The 25,180-nt window shown below is 35.1% G+C and overlaps 3 protein-coding genes across 5 annotated transcripts; 2 read left to right on the forward strand and 1 right to left on the reverse strand.

Moving 5' to 3' along the window:
* Positions 1–1,258: 1,258 nt before the first annotated feature.
* On the forward strand, positions 1,259–7,632 carry LOC132316094 (uncharacterized). Its single transcript, XM_059814606.1, has 8 exons — positions 1,259–1,664; positions 3,096–3,140; positions 3,272–3,401; positions 4,204–4,273; positions 4,357–4,405; positions 4,831–4,928; positions 6,768–6,906; positions 7,209–7,632. The coding sequence occupies exons 1-8, from the start codon at positions 1,326–1,328 to the stop codon at positions 7,365–7,367; spliced, it is 1,029 nt and encodes a 342-aa protein (XP_059670589.1). The 5' UTR covers positions 1,259–1,325; the 3' UTR covers positions 7,368–7,632.
* A 1,091-nt stretch (positions 7,633–8,723) lies between these two features.
* Positions 8,724–13,949, forward strand: LOC132316095 (small ribosomal subunit protein eS7-like). 3 transcript variants are annotated; one of them, XM_059814607.1, is made up of 6 exons: positions 8,724–8,839; positions 11,574–11,658; positions 11,763–11,836; positions 11,919–12,042; positions 13,261–13,443; positions 13,588–13,949. In XM_059814607.1, the coding sequence occupies exons 2-6, from the start codon at positions 11,584–11,586 to the stop codon at positions 13,705–13,707; spliced, it is 576 nt and encodes a 191-aa protein (XP_059670590.1). In that variant the 5' UTR covers positions 8,724–8,839; positions 11,574–11,583; the 3' UTR covers positions 13,708–13,949. The 3 variants fall into 3 exon arrangements, with proteins under 3 accessions (XP_059670590.1, XP_059670591.1, XP_059670592.1); XM_059814608.1 differs by having other exon boundaries at positions 8,738–8,834; XM_059814609.1 differs by having other exon boundaries at positions 8,758–8,889.
* Positions 13,950–16,981: 3,032 nt separating this feature from the next.
* Positions 16,982–23,288, reverse strand: LOC132316097 (mannose-6-phosphate isomerase 1-like). Its single transcript, XM_059814610.1, has 5 exons — positions 22,599–23,288; positions 21,813–21,980; positions 18,942–19,154; positions 18,396–18,662; positions 16,982–17,462 (listed from the first exon to the last, which is right to left on the reverse strand). The coding sequence occupies exons 1-5, from the start codon at positions 23,016–23,018 to the stop codon at positions 17,160–17,162; spliced, it is 1,371 nt and encodes a 456-aa protein (XP_059670593.1). The 5' UTR covers positions 23,019–23,288; the 3' UTR covers positions 16,982–17,159.
* Between the last annotated feature and the right edge of the window lie 1,892 nt (positions 23,289–25,180).

Consider the following 25,180-nt stretch of genomic DNA (forward strand, 5'->3'; position numbering starts at 1 on the left):
AGTATTTGCATAAATGTAACAACTACTTTATTGTTGTTCTTTTTTACGATCAGGATAACTGTAATAACTATTTTGATTAACTTTATCTTTTTTATTAACTTCTTTGGATCAGTCTTATAGTTTGCATATGTAGTCATGTATAAGATACAGGGTGACGGGCCACCTTGTGCATGTGGGAGGGGTCGCATGAATCTTTATACGGCTGGAACGTCTAAGAATTATGGACGATCATTCTATAGATGTCCAGCTTGGGAGGTATACAATTTTATTTTAAGCATTAATAAGAATATTTTAAATACATCTTAGTGTTACAGGTGCATTCTGATAATGTACAACTCTTTTTTCTAATTTAGTCACATGATCGTGCATTTATATGGTTGGATGACATGCACCATGGCTCTCAAGTGGGCGGTCGCATGCAGGAAGAATTGGAGGATGTAGTTGCTGTTATGCAAGCTCAACAAATGCGGCAAAACTACATTATCTATGGATGTTGTTGTTGTCTTACTATAACTATATTCTTGTTGTTTTTGCTTATGTTGTTGTTGTTTATTATTGTCGCTGTTGAGAAATGATGTTGTATTGAAAGTTTAATTTTATTACATGAACTTTTATTGTGACTGTTGGCGAATGTTGTAATATTATTTATACTCATGTATGTAATATATTAAAATTTATGAAACTATGATCTTTTGAAACTTTATTTCAGTTCCATATTTGGATTTATAAATTTATTTATATGGTTATTATAATAAATTAATATAAATGGAGGAACAATATGTCCGGCGTAATATAATCATTTTCTGTAACTTTATATTAGAAAAAATGTATTGAAGAAAATATTAATTCAAAACATTTTTAATCCAACATATTTAATTATTTTATTTATCAATTACATTTTGGTTACACTTTGGAACACCAAACATGTTTTGTTCTCATATTTCTTAGAACAAGATACATTACCAAACATGTTCTACCATATTTTTGTTCCATGATTCGGTAGAGCAAACTTGGAACACCAAACATGCTTTGTTCTCATTCCAGAACATCACACTACAAAACACTTGTTCTATTCTAGACTAGAACAGTACACTACATCACACTACACTTTCCAAACAGGGCCTAAATGTATAAAAGGATCCGAATCACTCCTAAGGATTTTTTTGTTGTTCCTTATTGTGGTAAATTTTAAATAATTAGTAGCAAAATTTAGACAGGTAAAATATGCGTTTAAAGTCTCGGGGTAAATTCATAAAAACACACAAAGTGATACTACACTTGAAGCTAGCATCTGAATTGTTGCTCAATTGGAGTCACAGAGCACAATGGCTGCTCTAGCTCTTCTTGCAAACGTTCCGTCCACCAAAATGACTGTAATGCCCCGCGCCATCCTCAACAGGGACTTCAAATTGCGGGTGCCGTACGAGCTGAAGCAAGGGCAGTTCCGTCTTTTCCACGAGCTCCCCTCTGGTATGAGCATGGAGGTTATCTTCCAGAAGAGTGTTGACTACAAAAACTCGGATGAGAGAAGAGAGAGAATGAAAAACCCACCTCTAGTGTTCATACATGGAAGCTTTCACGCAGCTTGGTGTTGGGCTGAACACTGGTTGCCCTTCTTCTCACAACATGGATATGATTGTTATGCTTTTAGCTTGTTGGGTCAGGTACTCGTTCTATATATGTATCAATATTTGCTATGCAGATCTTAGTTCCATCACTTATTGAGGTGTATATGTTTCTTGAACTCTAGACCGACCGATAAGCTACAAATTTTGCTAATAATGAGCTAGATGCAGAGGCTATTTGTTTTTTTCGATCTTTTCTTTTGTTTTCTGATTCTCCGTTTGGTTGATGAGAAAATGTGGAACCAAAAAAGTTAATTTTGCACTTACCCAAAAAAAAAAAAAAACGCTTGCCCTAGTGAATTCAATACGACTGGCGCATTTAAGGAGTGTTTTCACATACAAAAAGAAAATGAGATGAGTTTTCCATTTTGGGAAACCAAAACAGAAGTAAATAAATAAAAGTACCAATGTGAAATTTTGAATCTCTTTTCTCTTTTATATTTTCTTAGCAACCAAACAGAACTTTTTTTTTTTTTTTTTTCGGGTTTTGTGTACATATGGAAGTTTTTCATCACATTGGTTGCTATGAAATTAATTTGAATTATCACATTTGTGTACATAGATATTAAAAATTTCAAGAAATTTTTTATTTATTAAATTCAATAGAGAAAAATTGGGTTTTATCTTTCACCTCTCTAGAGATTAGAGAATAACTATTTGCTCAATTGGACGTAATGGGCTAATCAGTGATGATGAACGATGATGTTTGAAGCAGAAAGAGATAGCCTCAACAATCGTAATTCAGATTCTTTTTGACAAGAGGATTGGTAGTAAAAATAGTGCAAGTAGTGGGCACTTCTTGCCAGTTCCTTTTATTCTCTTTTATTTGGATTCAAGTCATGTCAATCACAATCAAAACATTTTTTAGCCAGTCTCACAACAATGCTATAGATGTGGTTACGTCCAAAGCTGAAATGAATGTTTTCACTATTTCAAATGGATCATTAGGCCATAAAGTTCTAGTCCTCTTCAGATAATGTTGGAAAGTTTTTGCCTTCAGAACAACTTTTTATCATCGATACAGAATATTGAAATGGATTTGCTTGTCCCTTTCTCATTTTGTTATCAGTACAAAATTTTCTGAATCATAGGAGAATGACTATCACATATTAGGACAACCAAGCGTCCCGACACTGCTTCTAAGTGAACATCCATCAATCAGCTGGGTTTGCATTTTAGTTAGACACTTCACACTCCATAACCATCAGAATAGTCACTTCTTCATATTGTCATTTATTTGGGTCTGGCCGCATAATTCTGCTCCATGAGTTTGACCTATCTGGGGTTATCATCTTCTCTTTTATTACTCATTACTTGTAAGGGCTTTCGTCTTCCTTGTAAAGTACTTGATATAGGGCATCATCAATGCAAGATTGCTTTCTCTTGAATCTATATTTAAGTAACGACATGATTTTTATGTATGTTTTACAACTCTGGTGCTAATTTAGCATACATTTTCAACATGGTTAGGGGGAAAGTGATACACCTGCTGGTTCAGTTGCTGGTACCCTCCAGGTATATTTAGCTCTTCACTGGAAAGAATTTCCTTTATTGTTGCAGTTAATATTCAGATCAATGCTTTCCATCTTTTATTCCATTTTACAACTTTGCCTCTTATTTCCCGTTTTAACCTAATTTTGCAGTAGACACATGCAGGTGATGTTGCTGACTTCATACAGAAAGAAATTAGATTGCCGCCAGTATTGCTTGGACATTCGTTTGGGGGCCTTATTGTTCAGTATTACATTGCTAATATGGTGAACAGACCAATTTTAGGTATATTTTCTACTTCAGTGGGTTGATATACATGATCAAGAAGGTGAAGTAGGACCTGTGGATGAATGAGGCATTAGCCTTAAGGGTGAAGTGTAGTACTGAGAATTTCTGGCTATAAACAAAATACAACATGAATAGTTAGGAAATTCATATATATTTTATACCATGTGTAAATAATTGATGAAAAATCACATTAAGATCTTTTGTTTTGAGTGGCAATTAATGGTTATGATTACTGTGTTAAATCCATGAAATTCTTAGGAATATTTAACTGATTTTTGACAAACGATATAACTATTTTCCCCGTATTTCAACAATATGACAAAGAAGTAAATAAGAATCTGCAAGTTATATGATTAGCTCTAAATCCGTTGAAGTTGACTAAAAATATTTAATGCGAGATAATACCTAATTGATTTATAATTCCAAGTACATTTATAGTTACGGCTGTAGAATCACTTCAAACAATTAAATAACATTATATTTTATGTTTGTCTAATTTCTATCCCTTCTCTTCATGAGTCACACGTCTCAATCTTAAATCAGTTTCAAGGACATAATACATGCACCGGGTATGGCCTTTACATTTTTGGACATGAGTTTAATGTGCAATGAGCCCATGCCGCCACGTATCAAGATGCATTTTTCTGTGTGGTCCTAAGACTGGTGTGTGGTGTCGTGTTACGGTCCTTTTAGACAACTATTATGTATCGTGGAAGTGTTTTTTGTTAATATATTTGGTTTATGTGGTGTTTGTTACTTAATATCGTCATGATCCTATGCTAATTGCGATTGGTTTTAGAAACGGAGAGCTTGTACCCAAATCTTACTGGAGCTGTGCTTGTTTGCTCTGTCCCTCCTTCGGGTAATAGGTGACTCCCTATCCAATATACTCTGCACATTTACTTGAATGTAATTGACCATGTGTAACATATTCCTTGTTTACTTTGTTTAGTGGGCTAGTGTGGCGTTACCTCTTTTCCAAACCTATTGCTGCTTTCAAGGTTCGTCTTCTTCACATTTTTGATAAAAATAATTCACGTGTACCTTTATCATCTTTGATTCTTGGAACACTAATGAGAACAACTTATTGTTTTTTCAACTCGTAACATCAGTATCTAGACTTCAGCTGTGATTTTAGTGGAGTATGACTTCAGATTTTGTGCTCTCTCTCTAGGTTTTTGGTTCCATTTTTCCAATGTGTAATCAGATGGGAAACGACCATTTGATCGCTCTTATTATATTTTCAAACTCACTATTATTCCTCATGTCCTCTGCTAGACCAAATTGTATTCTTGAGATGTTTGTTTGATCAAAATGGTGACCTTTTCATAGATATATTCAGTATTCTTCTGCCCGAGTTCTACATTAAATAAAGGAAACGTTTATTTGTTTGACGATGATGTGATTGATATAAAATGCTGAGCAGGTAACACGCAGCTTGGCAGCTAAAGCTTTTCAAACTTCTCTGCCTCTTTGCAAGGAAACATTTTTCTCTGCCCAAATGGATGATCATCTGGTCTTGCGGTTTGTCCATGAGAACTTTCTTTATCTTTTAAGATGATATGTAACATTGAACTTAACTTAGTTTAATCTATATGCAAAAACATGCTAGCTGGACAAGAGTATGCATCTTAAGGTATGCTGTAAGAGCTGAAGAAGGAAACCTTCTCAAGAGCTTTCTGAAAGAGGAAACCTCTCTAGAGTTTCCTGAAAGACGGAACTTCAAATTCTTGTAGTTATGAAGCAGTGTAATGACTTTAAGTTGCGAAATTTAAAAGTAAATTCCGTTTTTTAATTGAAAGATGATGAGAAATGAATAAAAAAATGTATATACGCATTAAAACAGTGATCTGTGTAAGGAATTTGAATTTAATATAATGTTTTCGGAGGACATAAGGTGTGACAATTGCTAGGTGAGGAAAGAGTGATTTTTTTAACTAACTTAAATGAGAAACTGGGTTTCTTGTTGAGTAGATTATGATTGAATTGGAAAAATAAATATTTAAGGTTTATTAAAATCATTTGCTTATTTAAAAAGATTTCTGTAACTCTTTAAGATTCCAATGTTGCAATTTGGGCATGTAGTAGAGGCCCTTATTTGATGAGGCAAGAGGAGTATGTAATTTGATCAACCCCTTCTTGTTTAGTACCTTTTTTCCCCAGCTCTAGTTATTGGGTGATGTCAAGTTAGCCTGTATCCTTGGAGCAAGGTGGTTTTATAAAATCCTAAAACTGAGCGGTGACTCCATTAAAAATTGGAACCGATTATACTAAGCCATTAAGTGTATCTCTTATAAAATTAGGTTGCACTGTGTGCCTCAATTGACTGCAGTCATGGGCTATTTCAATTACAAGACCATACCACCTATATTATAGGATATTGGCTTTTCATTGTAGACTTTCTGACTAAAAAGGGGGCTTAAAGTCGGCTTAGACTCATCTTGTTGTATGAGAAGATTATAATTTTGGACTTGAACAGACATCTGTGTTGTTTTCATCTGTATAGTGGAATTTCTTTATTGTCTTCACTAATGCACATAGGCTTTATGCTACCTTATATTTGTTTTATTTCAACTGACATTATAATTTTTAGTACAATGATATTTGCCTTATTTGCACGACAGTTTTGAACAATCTACCGCTGTAAGCTTGCGGAACTGTCATAAAAGTAAAGTAGCAAAGAGAAGGCTTTTGATTATGAATGAAAAGGTCCATAGGTAGGGCTGAGAATGTAAAATAGTCAACAAAGGCATTTTTTGTGAACTTAGTACTTTGCTATGACAATGAACCTGGGCATTGTATTACTGAAAAAAAGAAAATAAAAAAGGTAGATAATTTCTGCGCTGGGGAAGCAATAGACCAGGTACTATATAGGGAATGTTATAACCACACTGCAGTGTTCCACTCTTTTTAACATGTCTTGTTACTCCACTATAATCTTGAATTTCTTGTTGCACACAGGGTACTTATAGATTGTTCTTGGCATGTAAGTTTATTCCTTCCTACCATTAAACATGCTTTGTGAAATATTATACGAATTTAATTATATTAGTTCATACTTTTTTTAGTCAAATATATGGCTATTACTCCATATCGGTCCTGCCAATGAGGATTATTGAGATAGTTGGAATAGATACGGGTTTAAAATTCGGCTTTTATTGTACAATGTGGTAGCTCTCAAACTCAAACCTTCATTCTTATGAGAGGCAGATTGAGCTTAGAGCATTACACTGAAGCCCAACTAATAGCCCTACAAGAAACACAAACATATAATAATTTTTTTATATTTTGTTGTATCCCCTGAACTGTATGTTCTTTTATGGGACTAAGCCATATTTTTTTTTTTTTTTTTTGCTCTTCCAGTTATCAAAAGCTATTGATAGAAAGTTCAAGGATGCCACTGTTTGATCTAAGGAAGCTCAACGCATCACTTCCTGTACCGTCAGTGCCAAGTTCTTCTGTTAATGTTCTTGTCTTGGGTGCAAACAATGACTTTATAGTGGTAAACTCTCTGTTCGAATATATCTATGCACTTTTTAAAATTAACCACCTGATGGAGAATATTGTTGATTGCATTATATTCTCCATCTTCTATTGAAATCAAACTCTAATGTTCATTCCGCACATGCAGCTCTGCTGTTTCTTGTGTAACACAATCTCGGCCACATTTTCTAGATTGTTGATGCTCCTTGCTTTTGCAATTTTTATTGCACAAAGTTTTTGCAAATATTTTGTTTCTCTATTTTTATGGATGTTACTATTCAGTCAATAATATTTAAGTGACAAAGTAAGTGATGTTTGTAGGATGCTGAAGGACTCAATGAAACAGGCAGGTTTTATGGCGTGTCACCGGTCTGCGTCGAAGGCATTGCTCATGACATGATGTTGGATTGTTCATGGGAAAGAGGTGCACAAGCAATCTTATCATGGCTGAGTGATTTAGACAGCCAGGAGCTCATTTGATCATGAAGGACATTCATCCAGCTGACACTGATATGAATCATTAGATTTAGTTTCTCCAGCAGCTCATTTCAAAACAATGCACCTGCAAGATTGAACTGTACTACTTTCTTCTCAAATGAACAATGATTTTTGTTTTTGTTTTTTTTTTTTGTTTTTTCCTTTTAGTTTTGGTATCTTTTTCCTTTTTGAGATGTTTCCACCTCAAGTGTAATGCACAAGAAATTAAATATTTTTGTAAGACGAGAGCTGCTAGAGATGTTTCACACGGGGAGAAGTTGCTTGCACTTCTAAGGGAATGTATCCTACTTGTGTAGATGCATTTAAAAAATCGTGAATACGAAAAGTGTGCAAAATGGAATGATATTAGAGTCAATCTTCAGTCGGAAATCAATTAGTGTGCTCAATCTCGTAAGGGTTGAGAGTTAGGTCAGCAAGGATGCTGGGTCCCAAGAGAGATGATTGTGACGGGATAATTGTGATGTCCCATCACTCTACTTGGGCCCCCAAAAAAAACCTAAAGAAGAAAATGCTATTTAGTTGTGACTGCCAATTGAGTAGTATGCCACTCTTTTGCAGTAAACTTACTTTAGATTTTCATTTGCTTTCCGGGGCAACCACTTGACTCGATTTGCAGTTAAATTGCAATTGTGCAGACCATGTAAAATAAACAATTAATCAAGAAGAGGATAAAAGAGTTATTTTACCGATAAAAGTAATGAATTTTCTACATTCAGGTTCCGTTTGTTTCGATATAAAATAGTTTTCTCAGAGAAGATTTTTCTTTTTCAAGTAAAATATTTTCTTTGTTTTTGTTTTTTCGGTGTTTGGTAAATGTGTAGGTCGAGATTGAGGTCAAGTCCATCGATAATGTAAAATAACTTACTGAAAAATTTATGTGTAAATTATTTTTGTTAGGTTTTAATATTTTTTTTATTCGTAAATATTTTATGACAACCAAACACTATAAAATAAAAAACATATTTTTTTAAAAATATTTTAAATCCAAACAAACATAGCCTTAATCACAGGATGAGACAGTTTATCGAGACTGATGAAAAGTCAAATGTCTTTCGACTTAATTGAGGGCTCATGAGGATTGTGTGTGTCACACACACTTCATATTTTTAGTATACAAGATGGGCTAAGCTTAAAGAACTCCCAATAATGGGCCTAATCCTTTCTAAGCCCAATTTAAATTTCTTCTCTGAAGCAGACATAGGTTTGGTGGAAGGTCTCGCAGCCCATTGGCATATTAGGCCCATTCAACAAAGAGAACCCATCTGACAATGGATGGCCAAGATTTCATACATCCGATCCAGTTCATCGTCACCGTCCAAAGCTAGGGCAAAACTCGACCTCATCAATCCTCTCCGCCTTTTAAACACTCCTTACTCCGAGCCTCACTCTCTCTCCGCGGAAGCTAGGGTTTTGTTCATTCGTGAAGAGCGAGTCGACCTTCACTTCGCGGTAAGGTGTGTCTCTAAATCAAAGGATAGTCTTCGTTTACGTGCCATTCAATTGGGTAACCTTCAAGTTTTCGCGTTCGGCTTATAATATGATCGACTGAAGTTTTAGCTTTTCATTTTTAAAATTTTCACTAATTTCATCTGTTCTAACCTCCACTTTTCAAGGCATTATATGTTGGATTTGCTTTTCCTCTGCTTTTCAATGATGTGCAGACATCGATTTATTTCCATACATTTCACATATGAATGTGCCTTTTATTTGTGTGTGCATAACTGTGTATCTATGCATGTTTTATTTATATGCGCAATCTAAGCAACCAAAAAAAAAAAAAAAAAAAAAAAAAAAAAAAAAAAAAAAAGACATGATTTTCAGCTCCTGGTTATGGTGATGGGTTTATATTTTTACAGTATTTGTAATTAGATTCCATGTTTATGTTTTATGAACTCCTGATCTGTAAGAGTCAGTATAGTTGTTAGCTAATTTTATTGCATAGTAAATTTCTAGTAGTTTTGCTTTTTATTATGTTATTATATTGTATTGGATTGCACTGGGTATGAATAGAATGTTAAGAAAATGGATGGTGGTGAATATAACATTAGGGAGTTGCTTTTTTATTGTAGAATTGTGTTTCTTTATCTTGTTCTGATTTTGGGTGATTGAGATTTCTTGTGGTTTTATCGTCTTTGTTAGTGCCAACTCCATAAGTGCAATTCTACTGCCACCATTGTGGCAGATGGGGAGGGTCAAATGTACACAGCCTTACTCCCACTTAAAGAAAAGATGTTTGCTCCTTTGAAAAGTGACATTTTCACCTAAATTTTTATATAAGACTTGAATAGGGAATAATATATGTCGTAGTCCAACTGACCCAAATAATTTAAATGTATAAATAGCTTAAGGTTAAAAAAAATTGTCTCGGATTTGTGTTTGAGATAGAGTAGGTTTTTGGAAAACTTGTTCAGAGATATCAAGGCAAGTTGATCTTGCTTTTATCTTAGGTTTGTTAGATTAATTTAATGAATATAAATGTTATACAAAAAAGATAAGGCAAAATCAACTTGCGTGAACGATGAGTCATTTTTCTCAACCCTAATTAATTATGATAGTCTATTTATATCTTTATACTAGTAGAGTATGTTTTCATACAAGTGCATCTTATCTCCATTTCCTCATAAACCCTTGTACTTTAAATTTTTTCTAATTTAGCCTTACATATTTTAAAATTAATATTTTTATATTAGTATGAGTATTACAATAAATTTCCCAGCGGCTTTGATTTAGATGATGTTTCGCTCTTGCATCTTGTAGATAGTATTAGTATGTTTTATTGTCAAATAAGAGTGTTTTGGGTTTACACCCAATATGTTCCATTTACACACACACACACACACACACACATAATTTTATATTTTTCATATGAGCCCCCCAAATAATGGCCAACAATAGCATTCTATGTAACATTTATTAATCAATTGCATATTCCATAAATAAGGTTGTGAAATGACGGCCATATTTAGTTGTTGATGGCTATAGCTCTTGAATTTTGGATGCAACTTGTCAAGCAATGAGAGATTGAAGACCATCCTCCTTGAGACAAATTGAACTTCATGAGTGATTGATTGATTAATTAAGGTTAAGAATATTTTTTCTTGGAAAAAAGTGATCCACACGCCAGGCATAGAGAGAGGATAAAAGCCAACCACCTTTGTGGCTCTTCCAAACCAAGTTCAATACAAGTTGAAGAGAGCGCCTCTGTAATCGAACACCATCAACAAAGCCTTCTTATTTACCTATTTTAGTCCAGAAGCTTAGCTTCAGAGCTGCACTTAGTTATTACTTTTAGCTTCCATAGGTTTACTTTAAGTCAAACTATTGCTATGTGGATTGTAGTTTTATGACGGATGGTGATTGTTGGCTATTGGAATGACCCTATCCTTGAGGTTGCTTTTGCCTTTTGAATTGAGAAATAGGTTTGATTGTCCATCTTTTTGGGAATTTTGATCTGAAATGTAGAAAAGATAGAGCAATAAGTACAAGCTTTTAGATTATTCATTCATCCATTGCCTACTGTTCTATGATTTTATCTTGTTCCAAGTAGTATGATCTCTGGGCCCATGTGTTTGATATTACAAAATTACATGTGTTGGGACATATATTAGGTGTAAACATATATATGGCAAAGTAAGGTTCGTTTTTTCTGTGTTTGTGTGTGTGTGTAAGTTACATGGTAAAAGAGACATTTGTATACGACTTTAGGATCTCCTTTGTGCTCTCATGCATGCCACATGGCCCATTGCATTAGCATTTTATTCTTCTTTACTTATTTATTGTGGTACTAATGAAGGAACTGTTATTTATACCAACATACATCTGAAAAGTATGAATATGATTCCTGTTGTGTTACTAGAACAAGAAGCCATTCCTTTTTCCTTTTCAGTTGGCCAGTAGAAATTATATCACGTAATGAATAATAATTGTGTTGGTCCCTCTAAAATTATGTATAGTCTTCTGACATGTGAAAGGGAAGTGCCACTTCTATTCTCATTAATTAGTAAAATTATTTTGTAGAAGGAATCCCATAATTAACATATAGAGTCCTCTGGTTGATTCTTTGATGTTTTTACTTTGTTACCCCTTTTTCTAGTTTTGTTTTTGGCTTTTGATTTTATTTATCTATTTATTTTTGCTTTCATTTTTTTGGGGAAATGTTCTAATTGATTAACAATTCTTACAAACCAGCTCTGTCAAGATGTATACTTCAAGGAAGAAGATTCACAAAGACAATGATGTAGAACCCACTGAATTTGAAGAGGCTGTTGCACAGGTTATTTTTGCTGTTATAAATGTTGTAATATTTTTGGTTACCTTCTCTTGATTCTGGATTGGCTTATTATTACTTCAAAAATTTTATTTTATACATCTTTACAGGCATTGTTTGATTTGGAAAATACAAACCAGGAGCTTAAAAGTGAATTAAAGGACCTTTACATTAACTCGGCAGTGTAAGGAATCATCTGCATGCATTTTAAATTTGACCCTCTTTTTTGGTCGGCATGAAGATATCTCAACTTTTTTCCTGTGCAGTCAAATTGATGTGGCGGGGAATCGCAAGGCTGTTGTTATCCATGTTCCCTATAGATTGAGGAAAGCATTTCGCAAGATCCACCTTAGACTTGTCAGAGAACTTGAGAAGAAGTTCAGTGGAAAGGTAATATTGCCATGTCTAGATTCCAGTATTGGCATGTTCTTGATATTAGTTTAACAGTTGAAGTATTATGAGCCCTTGTTTCCTGTCCGTCACAAAGTGATTCTAAAATGCATGTGTTCGTGTGTTAATAAGTTCTTAGTGTAAGTAAAAATATAAGAATGGTTTTTCTTATAGTGTAAATTTTGGTATTGGTAGATGTTACTGGAACTTGTATTTGTAAAGGTGCAGATATGTGTCTATCCTAATTGCAAAATTTAGAATATGGTATGTGTTACCTGGATATTTGTACCTGTAAAGGTGCGGATGTGTCTATCCTAATTGCAAAATTTAGGATATGGGGACTCTGGCTTGAATTGTGTCCAAAACTTGGATAAGGATATGTGGTTTTGCATACTTAAAAACATGGCAGGTACGCTACTTAAAAATGTAATGTGTCTTACTTTTTATTGTCTAAGATAATAATAATGTATATTTTTTTAAAATTAAATGGAATATGACTAAAAGGAGAGATTCCACCTATATCATCTCTCTGTGAATCGTCTTCTTCCGTCCTCGTAATCGAGGATTTTGGTGTCCCATTTGGATGTGTTGTTGGCACATATTTCATATCCATGTCCATGTTGTATATACACAGGTATGTCGAGGGTATTGGAGAGTTTAGGTAACATAGGTGTCCTGGTTACACAAGTGCCAGGAAAGATGCTCCCTTAACCATATGGGTCTGCTTAGTCTATGATGTGCAGAGTGCAGCCTAAGGAAATGATATTTTATTATTTGATCTGCATGGTATTTCTAGACATTCCTGCATGGTATTTCTAGACATTCTCAACAAATAATTTACTTTAAGAATGTTCTTGAAGGTTTCTTTGGAATCAAATATTTTTAGTGACAACTTCCAAAAAAGAAACAGAATAAAACCTCTACACGTTTATTAACCAATTGTTAACGATTATTCAATGTCTTCATCCGTATTAGCTGCTGACATCATGAGAATTTTAGAGAATGAGTTGAAATGAGCTTTATCCTATTGTATGTTTCTACTTTTGATGATTCTTTGAAAGTACTTTCTATTCCCATAATTATTTTTTGGTTTTTTCTAGTCCAATTGAAATTCAGTTTGATATATCCTGCATCAAGGTCACTTGCCTTTTGGTATGAAGTTTGTCTCTAAGGCTTTTCTTTGTGTTGTTTTATCAATCACCCTACCGTGATTGGCAGGATGTGGTTATTATTGCCACAAGAAGGATTGTGCGCCCACCAAAGAAAGGTTCTGCTGCCCAAAGACCTCGTTCCCGTACACTGACGGCTGTGCATGATGCCATGCTTGAGGATGTTGTTTTTCCTGCTGAGATTGTTGGAAAACGTATCAGATACAGGATTGATGGGTCCAAAATCATCAAGGTATCTGCAACACTTAGATCAGTAGGCCAAAAAAATAATATAATAAATAAATAAAAGAAAATTTGCTCTCAATAGTGTACACTTTTTTATAATATGAACCTTCCTCCATGTCCTTTCTATATAATGTTTATACGTTGTTGACAGATTTTCTTGGATGCCAAGGCACGAAATGACACCGAGTACAAGCTGGAGACATTTAGTGGCGTTTACCGAAAGCTTTCTGGCAAGGATGTTGTATTCGATTACCCGCTAACAGATGCATAAGTGCTGCTGCTAATGAGATTTCGTATTCTAGCCTTCTATGGCTGTTTTGTTGAAGAATTACCCAATATGAATTGCATTTACATGAGCTATTTTAAATCTTGAATCTTGGATCTTGAAACATTGATGAAAGTTCCATATGTTTTTTGCGTGCTGTTTAAATTTTGGCAAATGTTTGGTTGTAGAACTATCCTTCTTTGAGGAGTAAGTTTGTTATATCCAAGACCTTAAGTTTGTTGAGCTAATTGTTCTAGGATTTTCATCCAATAGATTCAAATGCAACATTGTCTATAGATATGGTATCAACTATGCCCTTACTGATTCACGAGGGCCAGTATTACTTATAGAGTTGTGGTCAGGGATGCCTTGATTTGTGAAATTACTTTTTATATATATATATATATATATATATATATATATATATATATTAGGGTAAAGTGCAAAAAAAAAACCCTGTTCAACTATTGGCCAAGTAGCAGAAAGTCTCCTCGTCTATTAATTTGACATATAACTCCCTGAATTAACCAATTTGGTGCCATTAACCCCGTTTGAACTTAAAGACCACATGGTGGGTTACGTGAAATTCCAACCAAACATCGTCAATCGAATTCCCATATATATATATAAATACATACACACACTTTGTAATCATATATTTCTAAATGAGTTGAATCATCATTTGAATACAACAATTTGTATTGGAAAGAAAAAGAAAAAAACATTTTAATTAAAACAAACAACCACCATGGCAGCCAACACCCTCTCTCTCTCTCTCAAACACAAGCTTTCTCTCTCTAACTAACACCCTCTCTCATGGTGGCTCTGCAACACCCTCACTTTGTGCCTGTCTTTTGTTTGGTCGAGTTTAATTTGCTGGGATCTTGACACTCTACAAATTTGTTGGGATCCTTGTTGCCATACAAATTGACGCACACCCTCTGTCGCCTCGGCCAGATCATTCAAGAACAGCTCGTCGGCGAAGCAGGAGGTCATCGATCCGAGTAAAACCAGTACAGAGAGCAGACCGGAGGTCGTCGGCGGCGATAGCGAAGCACTGCTGCGGCTTCCCCCTCCAGAAAAAGACCCACGACGGCATTGCCCGAATCAGCCTCCGCTCCTTCCCGGTGCTTGACAGCAGTAGCGGAGTCCTCGTTCGGTGGTCGTCATTGGTTGGGGTACAGTTTTGCCCAAGGAAGATGTTGTACAGATTTTACCCAAAAATTTTATTTTATTTTATTTTTTTATTATTATTTTTTTTAAAATTCCAATTGTGCTGGTCTTTGTCTGGATTTAATTGAATTTATCCGGGAGTGGTATTTTGGTTTTGTATATTCTGGAAGTGGTTTTTTTTTTTTTTTTTTTTTTTTTTTTGGTATAGATTAGGCCCTCCAGGTCATACTAATGGTGATAAGGTTGGTGTTTGTTGTCAATTTTTTAGTGGTAGCTGAGATTACACCTTCCATGACAGACCATGGTGATAATGTTTGTTTTTGTTACTGAAATTTTAACTGAAACGACGTAGTTTTTATAAGGGGTAAAATTATCTTTCACTAGTTTCGTTTACACCAATTGGCCGGAGATGTTACATTGAGGGTTAATTGCACCAAATTCAATAGTTCAAGGTGACAAATTATAGTTCAAGGGGTTAATTGCACATGACTAGTTGAAGGGGTTTTTTGCACTTTATCCTGTATTTGAGTTCAAAATTACTTTGTATATATATTATAGGTATTTTTTTCACCCCAAAGATGGGTCAGTTGATCTCATTAATCATGGTTGATATGTACCTTTAATCTTCTTGGGAAAACCACTAGGTTTTATGATTGACCAATTCATGCAATATGGTATATTAAATGATGGTCCAATTCATTCATATAACCTTTTGACTTGAGTTGTGAAATTACTTTCCATATTTGTGTTTTTTTATTTGTTTCCAAGATGGTCAGTTTCTCTCATTAATCTTGGTTGATATGCATGTGCCTTTGAACTATCTGGGAAAAATTGATCAATTCATGCATACAACCAATTCAGTGACCGTCCAATTCATTCATATAACCTTTTCAATGACTCACCAATTCAATCCTATGACCTTTTCAATTCCAATGGCATCATCGGTAGGAAGCTTGTGTCAAATTCTTGGGGTTGTGATCTTTTGGAGTTTTATTTTCCTTGTTTCAGCTGTTGAACTATTTGTCAATGATAGCCCGAACGGTCAACAAATTGTGTGACCATTTATAAGAAATGTTCAGCAAAATGGTTTTATACATGGGCATGGAAAAACTGTATCTCAAAAGTGTTGTAGTTCGATTCAGAATATTTTACAATAATTTTGTTGTTACATTCATAAGATTTTGGCATCAGAAATCTGAGAAGTTGAAGGATTGAGAGCTTTTCAACTTTCTTTTCGCCTGCCTTTGATACGGGTGTTGAATAGTACGAATTCTTCATAGGAAGTAATTAGTAGAGAAACTTTCTAATCCGGAAAATATGAACAATCATGCACATAAAATAGGAGATAACTGATGCACATAAAATAGGAGATAACTGGTCAAATTATGTGAGCTATGGAGGTATGATAAGAAGAAGGTTCGTGCCTAGAATTGAAGTTTTCAACCTAAGAAATGAAACAATATTTCTTCATTGGAATTGCGAGAAGTTGCTGGTTCGAAACAAGGACACAACCTCTCTGCATGCGGAGGAAAAGCTGCGTGCATCTGACTTCCCAAACTCAGCAAAAGAGGACTCAAATGATTACTGTTTATTCCAGAACATGCCATATAAGAGGAGAAAGGGAAACAACCAAAGAGTTGAATACATACTAGAGTATAGGGCGGGAGTTGAATACATACTTGAGTATAGGGCGGGGAAACTATGCATGATCTTCAGAAACAAACACACGGACAGTGTATTGTTCCCCATACAGGTTCCAACTCTCATCCCAAAAAACCTAAAAAATGATGTTCAATGCAAATAACTAGCATAAAGTGAGCTGCTAAATAACCATATTGGATTTCGGTGCGCTAACTACAGCCTGATTGTTCCATTTTGAAGATCAGTTTGCAAAATATATATATATATATATATATATATATAGTCATACAAATTAGAACTAGATTTACCACCAAAAGCTGCAGCCTAGTGATAAACTTACTCACCTTCTAAAGTAGAAAGTCGAGGGTTCAAGTCCAATAATGCAAAGTGGCGGTGTGAGTTTTAACCAGGGCAAAAAAATACGAAAAAAAACTGGGTTTACGAGAACATGACAAACTTGTCCACATTTTCTTTCCAATATAGTAAATCTTATTTCTCTAACTTTATGTATGTTAATATTACATAAAGATACATGAATACACATAACTATAAACAGCAGCCGTATAAATCAAAAAAGATGAGTAAAATAACTAAATTCACTTGCCATGCGGCTGAAAGATGCTGCTGCTTCCAACTCAAGAGGCTCAAAAAAACCTGCTGTTTACTCCGGCTCTATAAAGATGCAACTCAGACGATGTCGTTACACTTATCTCAGTGTTTGCAGCTGCGAATAGTACATCACCCTCGGTTACTATATCTTCAGATGATGTGCACATTGTCCCTTCTCCCTCCACAACAATAAAAATGGAGGGACCGGGGATTGCTGGGAATACAGTTGATGTCCCTTTGGAGAGAACACAGCGATCAACCTCAAATTCTTCAAAAGGAGGGAGGTATCTTCTGGTATATGGATTCAAAGGGATTCCTTGCAAAATTTCAGGAGGGCCCTGCAATAGACATCTAGTTAGATGCAAAGAAAAGAGCATATTGATCCAAGCCAATGGATGCTGAAAATAAAAGCAAAAACGTATCTCCTTATGTTTACTCTTGAAATTTGAGAGGGTAAAGAAAGCAACATTAACCACTTGAAGTTGCACAGAATTTAAAAGACCAATAATTTCAATGCACAGTTCATGTGTCCGCACAAGTTTTGTTTACATTTCCATAATAGTACAGAAATGCATTCACCAAGTAATGCCTCTATATATGTGTGCATACACAAGGCAAGAAAGCAGAAAAAATGAGCACAAAAGATACAATAAGCCTATAACATCCGAGTTTGAAATTCTGAACATTCTTGAAAATTAGGGGTTCGGCCATAGTTGCTCCAAAGCAGTTTGACCACAATGTTGCAAGACTTTACACCCTTAAATTAATAAAATATAACAGGTAGACATAAAACAAGTGTTGAAGCAAGAGTCATTACTTCAAACTAAATATACTCATGAAAGTGTAAAAATTTCAATATGATGGTTACATTTTTATTCAAAAGATAGAAATGAAGGATGCTACCATAATACCAGATTTAAAGTCTAGTGTCAAACAAGATGCACAATGTGAAGTCAATATGTCTAAATGTAACCCCAACCCCGAAAAAAAGAAGTTTAAATATATCAATGTTCAAACTCTTCCTACATATACAGAGCATCTTCATACTACATTAACCAGCAACATAAACCAGAAAGGCAGGTAACTAAGTTTCTGTCATCTTTCAGAACAGAATTATAGTTGAACATTAAAGGTTTTGCGAATTAAAGGCCTCATGGATATAAAATAGATAAAATTAAGACTGGAAGGGGAAGGGGAAAAAAAAAAAAAAAAAAAAAAGGAACCATCGAACAAACAAGAAAATCTGCCAGACGTTCAGATGCTATATTCACCTGTTTATATGTGAGCATGGAACAAAGAATTTGAACATCTCGGTTCTTTGGAGTAAGGCCAGCGCGCACAACATTGTCTGATGTTGCCATGCACTCTATACACTCACCGCGTATATATGCATGAAGTTCGTTTGCCCCTAGCCACAAAGCTTCACCAGGCTTGAGCTTTACATAGTTAAAAAGGAAGGCTACTATGACACCGATGTCAGCTGGATATTGCCTTTCTAGCTGCAAGACTAGCTGCTCCTTATCCGTCAACTGTCTGACCTGATGCAAAGTGGAAAGGGGAGTCTTATAAAGAAACAGCGAATGATAACTTAGGAGCTTCCCAAGAAGGAAGGAAGGGAATGGGAGGGGCAGACGTGATGATGATAGGAGAAGGAAGAAAATATGTTAATTCAGAAAATCAAATTCTTTAATGATTTTTATATTCATAAAACCCTTACAAAAATATTATGAAAACAATCAAAGAAAATTATTAAACACTTGAATAAGATGAAGAAACATGAACCTAAAGATATTATAAGGGACAGAATTCCAATATACCTTATTTTCCATGTTCAGACGACCGATGAGTTTAGGTACCACTTTGGAAATAACATCCTTACTAGCTGACATGAGTTGGGTGAATATAGACTGCAAAACTGCTTTTAATTTCTCCTCCCCATCTTGCTTATTAACATGTAAAACTTGGTTTGCACATTCATTGCCAACCACTTCCACAATCTCAGGAACATTCTGAATAACACACTTGAGCTCCTGAAAACAATGAAAAGTTTCTCCAAGTAAATCAACTTGATCTTAAGAAATAGCAAATGAGCACAAGCATTTTTTTTTTTTTTGTTTAAAAAAATAGTTTTAGCCCATCATCTGAAAAAAGACAAAATGTATTTCACAGAAAAATAGGCGGCTATTCCAGTATCAACCTGATTGCTATTATGTAATAGAAAAGCCGAAAGCGCTCTTGCAATAAAGAGGTAGTAGGACTAAATGGCCCCTTCCCTACATTATGCAGGGAAAAATGTCTCCGCCTTATCTATCATAGGCTTAAGCTTTTAGTAACTGAAGCCACTAAATACTTCAAACCCTTAACTTGAACTTGCACAGCTCTCTGCAGAGGACCTTCCCAACCCCATCTCCCCAAGGCTTCTTGGGTCACCTCACCAATCTAAATCATTCAGAACCTTATAAATTTACATGCCCTTAACCCTCCAATTTCCAGTACAACTTTAAACTTCCACAGCTCCATCTAAAATTAGATGTATTAGTAGCTCTCGGTAAAATGTACTGCTTCCAAACTCAACTTGTGAGGAATTTTACAGAAGACAATATTTTTCTTTTGTTCTTAAAGAAAGTGACTAATATAAGAGAATACACAAGGTTGCATGATTGCATCCTATTGGTAACAATGCAACATACAAAGGGAGGCCTCTGTCAACTGTGTATTAAAATTTTATGGGCCTGAAGACAGGGTGAGAAAGGGTTTAGCTAATGGAGGCTTTTACTTTGCCTGGAACCAGTAGTAATGCTAGAACATGTTAACCAAAAGCATTTAATATCCCAGAAAATATGGTTTCGAACTTCTTTCTAAATAATTTCTGGTGAGAAATTAGCCTCATCAGATAATTCAGATGAGAGAACTTACCCTACGACATCAGGTAAGAACAATGTGGGGCTAAAACCAAATAATATTTGAGAACCTAGACTCCTACCTAAGCGTAAAACTAATTAAGAAGAAATAACCTTCTGGGTTAAATTTTTTGAGTGCGCATATGTTTCTAAGTCAAAGTGTCAAACAGCAGAAGCAAAACCCATTAGCAGAGCACTGCCTATCATCAGAGGTTGACAACTCAAATATAAACGATGGTACTAGGGATTGAAGAATTCCCATATCCCAGATACTTAATTGACTGGGAAATAGACACAACTTTCTGAACTTGCCACAGACCAGATCCTAATGAAGATATTTTTGTGATTGAAGCAGTTAAAAGGGAAAGAAGCATTTGCAAGAACCATATTTCAGTCCGCCCGTGCACTGTTGTGATTCAAATAATGAGAAACATCCTTTTTGAGCTCCCCAATCAGGACATGGAATTCGGGTTCATCTACCCTGGAAGGTGTCGAGAAAATTAGCCTCCAGTGATCTCAAAGTTCAAAAAGTTCCTAGCAGCGATAACTAGAAAAAACATCTAGAATAGGTGCCTTTGTTCAGTTGTCAAGATTCTTCAGCAAGCCTTTTACCCGTAGAAAAAACAAATGCAATATGCAATTAGTAGAGATTGAATGGTAGTAGATCATTACTGCATATTACGTGGCCTAACAATATATACTGCATCACATGCACTGAGGACCATGGGAGGACACACTTCTCCATATAAGACTGAACTTCACAGAACAGCTCAAAATCTTGCACAAACATAATTCTCTATAAAAACGTGCAAAATAATTTCCCCCAGCCACAAGAAAACTGATAATTCCAAATATTTTCCCGGCATCAAGATGCTTTACACAGTACACATATTATATAAGCAAAGCCCCATGGAAATCAATAACCAGGTTCAGGAAGGATCCGGGATTAGCCAGGTTTGATACAAGAAAAAAGATAAAAGTGTTTTCTGTATTAATTTACCACCTCAAAGGGACATAAGAGAAACATATGCAGACTAAATTTTTCCTAAACTATTTATAGAGAAAAGGCACAGATGTTAGGATATTAACTTCTTACCATAAAATAAAACTACTAATGATGTCAGGATTTAAATAGATCTCAAAATGATTACAACTCAAAAATCAAACAAGCAGAACCAACTTAAGCAATGATAGAAGCCATATGGAAACTGCAATCCATGTGGATTACCTATATTGGGCATTGCAAAGATATCTCGGCATTGGTGTTAAGTACCCTTATCTAACAAGCAACCATGCATAAAACGTAATTCTAGATTAAATGACCACAATGATGATTTGGCCCTGTAACATTTTGATGGAGTCTGAGTAACATTCGATAGAAGTTAAAACATGGAGATCAGCCGTTAACAAAAATATGCACTTAGTGATAATTAGACAACAATAGGAAAAAATAAGGTCTACTCCCATCCATTCCAAAAATATGCCAAGAGAAAAAAAGCAATCTTTATAACAACCACCTAAAGATTACATGTGGCAATTTAAGTTCTCAAAGAATCACAACCAACTACACAAACTCCTCCAACTGTCACACAACACTTCAAGTGAATAATTAGATTTCTAAATACCAAATTAACTTATCTTGCATTTATTCGATCATTTACACTTACACGACTAAAACTTTAATTGACTCGGCATCCTCCTCACAAGCAATAAATAAATAAAAATCAACTTTAAATCACAAGTTACATCACCAAACTAAGCAACCACGGGATTAAGATAGAATGTTACCTCAATATCAATAAATCCACATAGTGCCTCAAACTCCGTTAGTGCCAAAGCCATCTCAGGTTTGTGATTATCATCCTTAAAATTATTTGGCTGCGCCTTATGCAGAACCTCCGCCAATTTCTTATCCGGATGAGCCTGTATTGACAATGCTTTTGCAACTGAAAGTACCTATACCAAACAAACAATCAAAAAAATTACAGAATTTTACAAACCAACAAAACAATAGATATTTCAATTTCGTAAGCAAATCTATCATGTTACTTCTGGAAAGAGGGAAAAAGAACACTTTAGACCAAATTTTTTCTCTTTGTTCGGAATAGATGTAATGTTCCACGGAAACAAATCAAGAAGTAAGAGAATCACAAAAACCCATTACCGGAAGAGAATGAAAAATAAGATTCTCAATGTAATTAATACCAAAAATCAATAGGGAGTGAGGAAAAGAGACAGAGAGGGGTTGAATTTCGAGCAAAACTCACAACAACATACCTTAACCGGAAAAGGAAGATTAGTGCCATCAAGAAGTAAGAGAATCACAAAAACCCATCACCAGAAGAGAACGAAAATAAAATTCTCAATGTAATTTAGAGCTAAAAAAAGATCTAATTTCGAGCAAAACTCACAACATACATTGAACAAGAAAAGGAAGAATAATAATGCCATCAAGAAGTAAGAGAATCACAAAAACCCATCACCAGAAGAGAAATTCCCAATGTAATTAAGACCAAAAATCTATAGAGAGCTAAAAAAAGGAATGAATTTCGAGCAAAACTCTCAACAACATACCTTGAACAGAAAAGGAAGATTCGAGCCCCACTTGTCAACAACCTTATCACCAAGCACGCTAGGGTTTTGAGCAATCCACGACTTCAAGCTCAAATCCCCACCCTCCTCACCAACCGACACACCATTCTCACCGCTCTGAACCACGAACGAAGGTCCAGACCCGTGAGTCCCCATCCATAACTCCGCGTAAGGCTTCTCTTCCTCAATCTCAGCCCCTGCATTCAGCGAGAACAGCCTCGCAACCCCCGAATCGCGCCCGATTCGACCCCAATCATAGTTATGAACCGAACATCTCAGCCTCCGAAGCCTACCCTGACCCGCCGGACTACCGTCGTCAATCTCCATTGGCGAAACAGCGTAGTGAGAGAAAGAACCTAAAGAGGGAATCGGATAATTCACAGAAGAATCAGTGTCCGCCATCACAACTTATAGAGAGAGAAATAACTTAGAGAGAGAATCTGATGCTCCGTGTCCGCCATCAAAAAGAACACCGCTATTTAAAGGTAACCGAAGAGAGGGAAAGTACAGTTGCAAACTACTACTATTACTTTTTTAGAGAGAGAAAATCTAGAGAGAGAAATAAAGAGAAAGTGACTGAGTTTTTTGGACTAGTTGGGAGTTATCGTTAGAATTGGAATAGTGTCAACAAAAGTGCTTTTGGAAGACTGTTCGCGGAATCACGCCGTCATAAGTGAGTGGTCGGTGATATAGTTTCGCTGTTCTTCGTCAGTCCATGCGTACATAACTTAATATATAAGGCTCTTTTTGTTCACTATTGAAGTGTATATATATAATGTCAAAAAAAGAAATTGTATAATATATATATAGTAATATGACTATTTTAGGCATGTCTAGGCGGAAGCGAATACTTCGATATGTAGATATGATCCTAGACTGGATATTTAGAGTTAGGAATGAGCATTCATTAGGTTGGCAATTTGTGTTAACCATCTCCTTATTAAAATGAGACATTTTATATTAAATTAAATATTAAATATTTGAAAAGGTATTAATCTCAATTAATCTAAATGTTCATAGTAACACTTGATAGCTAAACTAAGTAATAAAATATAAATGTTTAAGTAAAAATCATAAAGCAGTTAAGAATCATATCAAAATGAGTTAATTATTTGTAGTAATCGGATCTAAACGGATAACAGATTATATAAGTCATATTCATGATTATAACACGTTGAATCAAATAGGATATAAGCGGGATGGATTGACCCCTTCAATCCTAATCAGATAGGATTAAGTAACACATGTTAATTGTGTCAACAGTTTATAATCCGAATCCTTTTAAGGTGAACTCAAATTTGCTTATCTCGTGTCGTATTGGTGCATCCTGTCGAAATTTGTCACTCTTACCATTACCATTTGACTGCTTTATGTAAGTCGTGTTGGGTTATCACTTTCGAATGCTATTTTATTTTATTTTTTATTTTTTAATTGCAATCAATATTGGCACACAACCTTAAAAGGACGTAAACATGTTTAAGGCACTTTTTAGTTTACGATAAAATAATTTTGTAATTTTTTTTTTTTTTTAAAGAATGGGTCTAGTTCAATGAAGTAAAATATATTGCGAATTAATTAAAAATATAGTATAAAATTTTAGAAAAACAAAAACAACTTTAAACTCAAAATTACTAATTTCATTCAATATTATATGAATAAAATGGATAAAAATTAAATTATAATATAAATTTTAGAAAGAAAAAAAATTTAAACTCAAGTTTAGTGATTTTATTTAAGAAGATATGAATAAAATGAATAAAAAATATTATTTATATAAAAAATATTATTACCAATAGCCAGTGACCTAGCGGTATCGGGCTCTTACCTCCCAAAGGTCACAAAGGGAGTTCAAGGGTTCAAGTCTCTGAAGAGACGTGTGTGTGTGAGTCTAACTAGTAAAAAAATAAAAAATTATTGTACAAAAATTATTATTTTTATGTTTAATTCAACTCCAAATTAGTAATTTCATTCAAGATTATGCGACTAAAATGAACTGAGGAGGCCCCGGACGACATGGGCCGGATCCGACTTGCAAGCACTACATTCGGTCCGTACAGCTGGGTCGGCCCATATAAAGACACTGCCATATGGGCCGAACGCGAGTAAGCCCATCAAAGGTGACCAGGACTTATGGAGGAATAGGCCCAGATCCAGCAATCAGTCAATATCTTGTAAATATCTTGTAAATATCTATAAATAGGATAAGGAATGGAAAGGAGAGAGGATCTTTTTGGGGGTTGAAGTGTAAGAATTCTAGAGAGAGAAAGAGGGAACGAATTTCTTGCATCTTCAATTGGCGCCGTCTGTGGGAAACGCATGGAAGTTTGGTTGATCAATGAGGAATATCGAGTGGATTCAAACCAATTCGGTTGATCGAGACTCGATCTTTGGGATTTGGATCCAGATCTGAGCGATTGTGACCTACTCTGGAGGAATTACAATTCTTGAAGCTTTGGCAGAAGTGGCTTCAGATCTACGCAACAACGAGTTGTTCGATTGTGGCAGGATCTGACGGATTTAGAGTTCAGACAATTCAGATCTCGTAAACAGTGAGCATAATTCGG

The sequence above is a fragment of the Cornus florida genome, unplaced genomic scaffold, assembly GCF_030987335.1.
Source record: "Cornus florida cultivar Cherokee Brave unplaced genomic scaffold, ASM3098733v1 CherokeeBrave_3.0.0_Hap2_Chr07, whole genome shotgun sequence".
Lineage (NCBI taxonomy): Eukaryota > Viridiplantae > Streptophyta > Magnoliopsida > Cornales > Cornaceae > Cornus > Cornus florida.

Coding starts and splice junctions, on each gene's coding strand:
- LOC132316095 (XM_059814607.1), top strand. CDS start 11,584: ATGTATACTTCAAGGAAGAAGATTCACAAAGACAATGATGTAGAACCC. Junction 11,837..11,918: donor CTTTACATTAACTCGGCAGT/GTAAGGAATCAT, acceptor TTTCCTGTGCAG/TCAAATTGATGTGGCGGGGA. Junction 12,043..13,260: donor AGAAGAAGTTCAGTGGAAAG/GTAATATTGCCA, acceptor CGTGATTGGCAG/GATGTGGTTATTATTGCCAC.
- LOC132316097 (XM_059814610.1), bottom strand. CDS start 23,018: ATGGCGGACACTGATTCTTCTGTGAATTATCCGATTCCCTCTTTAGGT. Junction 21,981..22,598: donor ATCTTCCTTTTCTGTTCAAG/GTATGTTGTTGA, acceptor TGTTTGGTATAG/GTACTTTCAGTTGCAAAAGC. Junction 19,155..21,812: donor GTGGATTTATTGATATTGAG/GTAACATTCTAT, acceptor CATTGTTTTCAG/GAGCTCAAGTGTGTTATTCA.
- LOC132316094 (XM_059814606.1), top strand. CDS start 1,326: ATGGCTGCTCTAGCTCTTCTTGCAAACGTTCCGTCCACCAAAATGACT. Junction 4,929..6,767: donor GATGATCATCTGGTCTTGCG/GTTTGTCCATGA, acceptor TTGCTCTTCCAG/TTATCAAAAGCTATTGATAG. Junction 6,907..7,208: donor CAAACAATGACTTTATAGTG/GTAAACTCTCTG, acceptor TGATGTTTGTAG/GATGCTGAAGGACTCAATGA.